At 49.1% G+C, this 7440-nt stretch overlaps 1 protein-coding gene across 2 annotated transcripts; it reads right to left on the reverse strand.

Annotated features, from left to right (window-relative positions):
* Positions 1–1908: 1908 nt before the first annotated feature.
* LOC117718793 (lymphocyte antigen 6A-2/6E-1-like) lies at positions 1909–5602 on the reverse strand. 2 transcript variants are annotated; one of them, XM_034516699.2, is made up of 4 exons: positions 5524–5602; positions 4992–5089; positions 3934–4053; positions 1909–2512 (listed from the first exon to the last, which is right to left on the reverse strand). In XM_034516699.2, exons 2-4 carry the CDS (start codon positions 5059–5061, stop codon positions 2295–2297), a joined length of 408 nt encoding a protein of 135 aa, XP_034372590.1. In that variant the 5' UTR covers positions 5062–5089; positions 5524–5602; the 3' UTR covers positions 1909–2294. The 2 variants fall into 2 exon arrangements, with proteins under 2 accessions (XP_034372590.1, XP_034372588.1); XM_034516697.2 differs by having other exon boundaries at positions 5461–5602.
* Between the last annotated feature and the right edge of the window lie 1838 nt (positions 5603–7440).

A 7440-nucleotide genomic window follows, 5' to 3' on the forward strand; every position in this document is an offset into this window, starting at 1 on the left:
TTCAAACCCAGGGCTCCAGGCAGAGCCACACGCACCCCTAGTGGCAGAAGCTGTCATAGCAGGCAGAGTGCATTAGGCATTCTCCCCCTACCAATCACACACTGAGAGCTATTACAGTCACTCAAAACACTGACCCTCCCTGAGATCAAGAGAAGGATGCCCTAGCCTTCCTGACCAACCCATATGAATCTCCAGGGGCCCTTGGGAGTAATATGGACATAAGCACTCTAGAGAAGATTTAGTCTGACTTGTGAGTTTGGTGAGACCAAGCTACTCAGAAAGAAGCTTTCACTCAGCAGAACTCTCACTTCACCTTCCTGCTCAGATTCTGGGTCCTACTTAGGACTGACCATAGACAGGGCACCACAGGCTTCAGACAGACTGCAAGATGACTGGGAGAGAGATGAGAGTAAATTGGTGGAGTTGAAGGAGGCCAGGAGCTAGCTTTTGATTTCTTGACTTTTGTACAGAAGAGGAAGGGCTGAGAATTTAAGTTTCGATTACTTTGAATTTAGAGGAGGGAGGGGACTATTGGGGAACTTCAGTGGGAGAGGAAGTGAGGGGAGCAAGGGGTGTAATAGTGACACTTAGGACTCTCTGGCCTCTGCTCAGGCCTCGGATGAGGTGTTGTATATGGGACCTCCCAGACCACTCCACTCTGAGGGTGGAGGTAGGGGGCTGGGAATGGCACAGCTGGCCAGATGCTGGAAGGTTGGAAGGTATCCTAGGGAGAAGTCTTATTCCACACAGAGGGGTCAGGTTTCCACCTCACAGTTAGGTGCTGAGTTGTGCCCAGAACTCCTGACCCCCACTGGAGCCTCTGTCCTCCCTACTTAGAGAAGCAGGCAGACCTGCCTAGGGGTCGGAGTCCCATAGCCATTTACCTACTCCACATCTATCCACACAACAGCGTTCCCTGTCCCTGTCCACTAGGGCCTGGTCAACAATCTTCAGAGACTTGGGGATAGAGGACAGGGTTCATGAGAGGGACAGTCCTTCAGAAGTGCCAAGGAAGGTCAAGGGAGGCCCTTCTTTAACACTCTGTCCTCTGGGCTCCAGGTTGGCTTGGGAGCATGGACTTTTGTAGAATAAAGCTGTCAGAAACTCACCTTACAGCCCTCCTCCAGGACAAACTTACTTCTTGATCAGAACTGACAGGATGGGGGGATAGAGAAAAACTTGAGGTGTCTTTGACTTTGACAGAGCCCTTTCAGCTCTTACTGAACTTAGCTTCAGAGGCTAGTGAAGGCCTCTGGCCAGCTGAAGCATGGCATGAATGGCTCTGGCAGGACTTTCCCTTCTCCCCATTCCCTCTGCCTTGCTAAAAAACTGTTAGACTCCATTCCTAAAGCTAAACACCAAGGTCTATTCCCTTATTTAACCACTTCCTCCTCCTGAGACTGACCACCAAGGTCCAGCTCTCCAAGTGTAAGTCCAGCAATCAAAGTCCCCTTTGCTCACCTAATTAGCAGCCCAATTATAATTACACAGCTCATGCTAATATAGGGTTTCCCATTAGTCTATGGGCCTGTCTGTCTCCTCTCTACCCAGACACAGTCCTTCCTTCCCCAAGACAAATACTGACGACTACCAGCCCAGGGATGACACCATCCACAATATGCCTTTCCCCTTGATCACTAATTGAGAAAATGCTTATAGCTGGATCTCATGGAGGCATTTCCTCAAGGGAGGCTCCTTTCTCTGTGATAACTCCAGCTTGTTTCAAGGTGATAAACAAAAGCCGTACAGGCCTGAAATTAAAACCTCAGCCCACCCAAACCAAGTGTTCCCCACTCTCAGCTTGATAACACCAGCTAGCTAGTGTGTCAGACTGAAAGGGCAGAGATGTGAGAAGGCAGGCTGGACTCGGTAGACCCAGTGTAGCAAAAGTAACACAGAGATCTTCGCTGGGAGAACAAATGGTTTATTGGACTCAACAGCGGGACATTGATCTGCACACCTGGGAATCCAGTAGGACCCCAGATATTTATGTGTGGACACTGATGTTGCAATACCTTGAAATTCAGCCTCTTCCTTGTGCTGTCAGCATGTTTCCAGGGCCAAGAGTAGCAAACCACAACAAAATGGCATTCCAGGAAGTACAGATCTGAAAGCCCTAGAGAGAAGTGGGGAACCTTCCCAGCTATAAAGGATCTATGAAGTGGAAACAAGGTGTTCCACACCTTCTCCCCACCTCGAAGATTCGATAACTCATGATTCATCACTAGAGGCCTCCAGGAAGGAGTGATTACACAGGAGGATAAAGGACGGGGTGGGGGTTGGTGGAAGGACCATCACAGCAAGGTCTGCAGGAGGACTGAGCCCAGGCTGAACAGAAGCATCCCTGCCATGGTCCAGGTGCTGCCTCCAGTGGGAACAGCTGCATTGCAGAGGTCTTCCTTGCAACAGGAGATCTTCATGTTGACAGGAGCAGCCAGTTTCCTCTTATTTTCAGTATCAATAGGGCAGAATGAAAGGCATTGTTGGCTCTTCATTTTCTTTGTGGTAGAGCCTGCAAGACATCAGGGAGTGACTCACTTCTGATGCAGGGACAACAGAGCATCCCAAAGTCTTGACCACATGCCACCAGGCCTGGATGGCCCAGACTTGTCTCTAAGGCATGTTGAAGCCAGACATGGTAGCTCAGACTTGATGCCAGAATTTAGAAGACTGAGGCAGGAGAGTTTTTATGAGTTTGATCCTGAACTGGGCTACATGGGGGCTTCTAGGGTATCCTGGGGCTAGAGACCCCACCTCAAGTAACAAAGGAAATGAAAATCAAGACCATGAGCTGTTAAGGAGGCTTGGTGAGTAAAGTGCTTGTGTGCACAAGCATGAGCCACAGTCCTGTTCACTAGAGCCCATCACAGGATGGGCAGCCATGGTGGACTACTAGTATCTCTGTGCTTAGGATAAAAAGAGGAAGATCTCTGAGGTAATCTCACTGTCTAGACCAGCTCAACCTGCAAGCTTGCAGTTCACTGTGAGATCCTATCTCAGTAAATAAATTAGATGTCACAGAAGATACACACCAACTTCTGGGTTCCATACACTGGTACCTCCCTAGGGAATGTACTTCCACACACATGTGCCCTTACATGCAGTGTGCTGACGAAGCAGCTCTGTCAGTGAAGTGGAAGCCCAAGGATGCAAGATCCATCTCCAGCAACCATGTAAAGAGATGGCCAAGCTAGGGAGTGCGGGTTATGATCTCGGTGCTGGGGGTGGGGAATCAGGAGGTCCTAGGAACTCTCTGCTACCTCCCTCCTCCCCATTCTCAGCATCCTTGGAAAATCCTAGGTCTCAGTAAAGATTTTGTCTCAAAAAGCAAGATGATTGAGAATGGAGACTGGCTCAGCACTTAAACCACTTGTTGCTCTTACAGAAGCCCAGGGTTTGGTCCCCAGACCCCACAGGGTGATTTACAATCATCTTTCATTCCAGTTCCAGGGGAACCAAAAGTTATTTTCATAAAAATTAAACAATGCCTTAAAAATGGTATTTAAGGATGTCCTCAGAGCATTAGTTACATTATACTACATACATTCACACATTTGTACCCACATTTACACACACACACACACACACACACACACACACACAACACAAAGCCACAGCACAGTGAAAGATCACCCACTAGCACAGCACAAAGGGCATCTCTACCAACTATCCAGGTCTATCACTGAGCCTGTGAGACCTCAGACAGGAGCATAACACAACTACACTGAGACAGAGGGAGATGATGACACCATGCATGCCATTGGGCAGCCCTGTCTCATGATCCCCATCCCAGCACATCCCTGGACCCTGACAGCCCCCACTTTGCAGGGGTTTCACTACAACCCCAGGAGAGCTCTACTTGGAAGGAGGGGAACCATGCTCCATAACAAGTGCCCAGAGACAACCTCACCTATTTTTATAGAGTTCACTTACCCACAGGAACTTCTCCCACCTGAGTCACACAGAATGCATCAGGGTAGGGGCAGGTCCTTGTTGATGAGCAAGAAGCCTCAAATGGGACACCCTCACAATGATAGCACTCCAGCCCCTGAGCTGAGAAAGAAGCCAATACATGAGGGCTAGGGCATGCCCTTCCTAGCCCAGACCCCTCCTCTACAATGTCTCTACTTCCCACAGCTGCTGGACAGAGCAAGGACATTACTGCCCAGTCACCTCCACCAAAAGAAAAAGTGAACCAAGAGACACAGTTGTTCACTGTGCTCGGTCCTGCTGTCTCACCTAGCCAGCCCACATGAGAAACCTGCACCCCAAGATGAATTAGAGAGACAGTCACCATATTGGGAAGACAGAGATACCAAATGTCTGCTGAAGCACTGAGGGGTGTGTAAGTATGTACTGGGGCCACCAGATGGGAGGGCTGTTCTGACCTGTCCCACCCTAACCCTGCAGAACTGGGCCTTGGGTCTTTGAGCGTGACAGAGCACTGAACTTCCCAGAGTCCAGCTTAAAGCTGAGGCTCACCATGAGTCCTCCTGCAATACAGATGTAACTAGAAGTACAGGCAGATCTGAGAGCTCAGATCCTCTTAGAGTAGGGAAGTTCTAGCATTGGGGCCTCATGTGGCATGGGCTGGGGTGTAAGGAAAAGTCAAATGCCAAGCGTTAAAGATTTCAAACCCTGTGAATTGACATCTGTGCCAGGAAAAGAAGCCTCTGCCAGTTTGTGTGCACACAGGCCAGTGTCCTGTCTGGGAGTCCAAGGCAGCATGGTAGTCTAAGGACAGGGTGCTCTGGTGGCCAGGGTTTGTGGCAGCATTAGTGAAGTCCAACAGTCCTTCTGGCAGGTTTGCAGACCCAGCAAGCAAGTACCCCAGCACAGGAAGCTCCACCCACCACAAGCCAATCTCAATACCCTGACCCCAGCACACCTCGAGCACTGGGCCACAATGGAGGTGCAGATGTACCCCCAAACCGGAGGCCCTTTTCCATCTCTATTGTACCCTCCTGCCCTTCTCTCACTTTCCACCTCACCTCTTTGGGCACTCAGTAGGGCCATAAGAAGGATAAGCACACAGGACTTTGTAGCATGACAACTGTTCATCCTTGGAGAATGGGTGCACAGATAAAACCTGGGAAGTTAGAGCCAGTTAATAGACCCCAATCCCATCCCGGGGTCCCCCAGGATTAAGACACACAGCTTTCCCCAAGGAATAGATAGATACCTGCCGACCTACCTCCTCTTTCTCTCTCTCTCTCTCTCTCTCTCTCTCTCTCTCTCTCTCTCTCTCTCTCGGTTTTTCCAGAAAGGGTTTATCTGTGTAGTCCTGACTATTCTGGAACTCACTCTGTAGACTAGGCTGGCCTCAAACTCAGAAATCCACCTGCCTCTTCCTCCAAAGTACTGGGATTAAACTCATGTGCTACCACTGCCTGGCTCTGCCTACTTCTCTTACCCAACAGGCATCCAGTTTTTCCTTCTGAATCCCAAACTCTCACTCACAGTTCTATCCTGAGGGCTCTTCCCTTTGACACCCAGCAGCTGCCTCCTGACACCAGTCCTTACTTCCTCTCTGTGACCAGGTCGCAGGCAGAGCAGAACAATCTGTCAGATGTGGACTGAAATAAGTACTCTTTCTCTCAGCCCCTCCCATCCGGCATCCTGAAAGAGGGTTTTTGGTACTCACGCTAGGCCAACACGTTTATTGTGTAACAGTTAATCAGATTTTTGCAGCAGTGAGGAAGGGAGGACCTTGCAGTTCCAGAGGGACTTTGATGCTGGAGGATTTTGAGGGCAGAAGGGTGGGGCCGTGGTTGGCTTGTGCTTGACCTTCAGAAAGCAAGGGAAGGAGGCAACTTGCTCGGTCTTTTTCTGGTTTTTGTTTTGGTTCATGTTTTTTTTTTTGTTGTTGTTGTTGTTGTTCTTTTGGGACAGAATTTTTCTGTGTAGCTTAGTCTGTCCTGGGACTTGCTCAGTAGACCAGGCTAGCTCAAATACATAACTATCAAAGGGGTATTCAGCAGGCACTGAGGCCTCTGCCACCACCATCTGGTTCTTCCCTGTCTCTAAGTAAAGAGTATGGGCTGCAGTGGCTCACAGCCCACTGCCCTCCACCCTATCAATCAACAAGCAACTGACAAATACATGGAGACTGGCTCTGGTGAGCAAGCCACCAACAGGGTCTTGTTTCCACAAAGTGAGAGTCCTGAGCCAACAACCAGGTGACAACTGTAATGCAAGTTACTAAGCAGTGTCTGATGTGTTTGGGTGATAGATGGGGCTGTGGGTGCTGTGAGCATCTGGTAGCTAGAGCCAGGGATGGTTTTCATAGCACAAGGCAGTCTTCTGCAGAGGATGAATGACCACAGTGTCCCCACCTCGCAGAAGCCTCCATGGAGAAGCCACATGCTCATTCTCCCTGCTCCAGTTTGTATGTTGTCTGTCCCTACACCTATTAGGTTTCAGTCTAATGTGTCCCACAAAGAACTGCCTGGCCTTTATGTCACCATATGTGGCATAGTATTCTAATAACTAAAGCCTTACTAATTTGCCAAATCTTGATGTCATCTGTGGCCCAGCCCTGGGATGAGCAGCAGGGCCCCCACAGTAAGCCAGAGTCTGAGTTTCCTAACCTCATGGAGCAGAGCCCAGTGAGTAGCCCCACTTAAGTGTCTGCAAGGCTCTGATAAAGGTTAGAGAAGGAAGGCTGGGCACAGAAAGAGACCTGAGCTGGAAATCATCCTGAGATGACACCACAGCAACAGAACAGGGATGCTCAGAGCACAACTGTGTCCCTAGATGGACCACAGAATCAGCAAAGCTGAGCACATCCACTGAAGCAGGCAAGGCTGCAAAGGGAAGGAAACCAGAGGCTCAGAGAACAGCAGGCAGATTCTCCTGATGGAAGGCACAGGGCTGAAACACAGCCTTGGTCTTTCTATCATTTCTGTTTGGTTCCACAAGTACATCCAACTCCAGTGTCTGCGTTCTGGGTTACACAGGATGACTGATGAAAGAAAGAGAGACACTGTAGGCTGAGGTCAGGATTCTCAAGGAACAGTGGGGAATCAGCCTCTCCAGGACTGAATACCAAACACCATGACTGCTTTAAATCCTTGGAGCCATCACTCCGGAATTTTTGCAAGATACAACTATTCTGCTAACATTCTGTTACATTCCAGGTCCTCTACCCTAGCTCCATTACAAAATCCCTTCATTGTTACCCTTTAATCTATGATGGAAGCAAACCACGTTTGACACTAACACCTCATAACACAGAACAGTGGTAGGAGGAAGAGAGCAAACAAGACAAGTTTTCTCTGTAATTCCTTCACATAGGCATTGGCTCAAGCATGAACAAGTATATGTGAAGAAAAGAACAGTAGACAGCCAGACTGTACAAAACCTAGAGCAAACAAAACAACATAGAGCACCAATGACAGATCCAAATGGCAATCTTTCCCCCATTTCACCATCCAACGA

This window comes from Arvicanthis niloticus, chromosome 13 (assembly GCF_011762505.2).
Source record: "Arvicanthis niloticus isolate mArvNil1 chromosome 13, mArvNil1.pat.X, whole genome shotgun sequence".
Classification (NCBI taxonomy): domain Eukaryota; kingdom Metazoa; phylum Chordata; class Mammalia; order Rodentia; family Muridae; genus Arvicanthis; species Arvicanthis niloticus.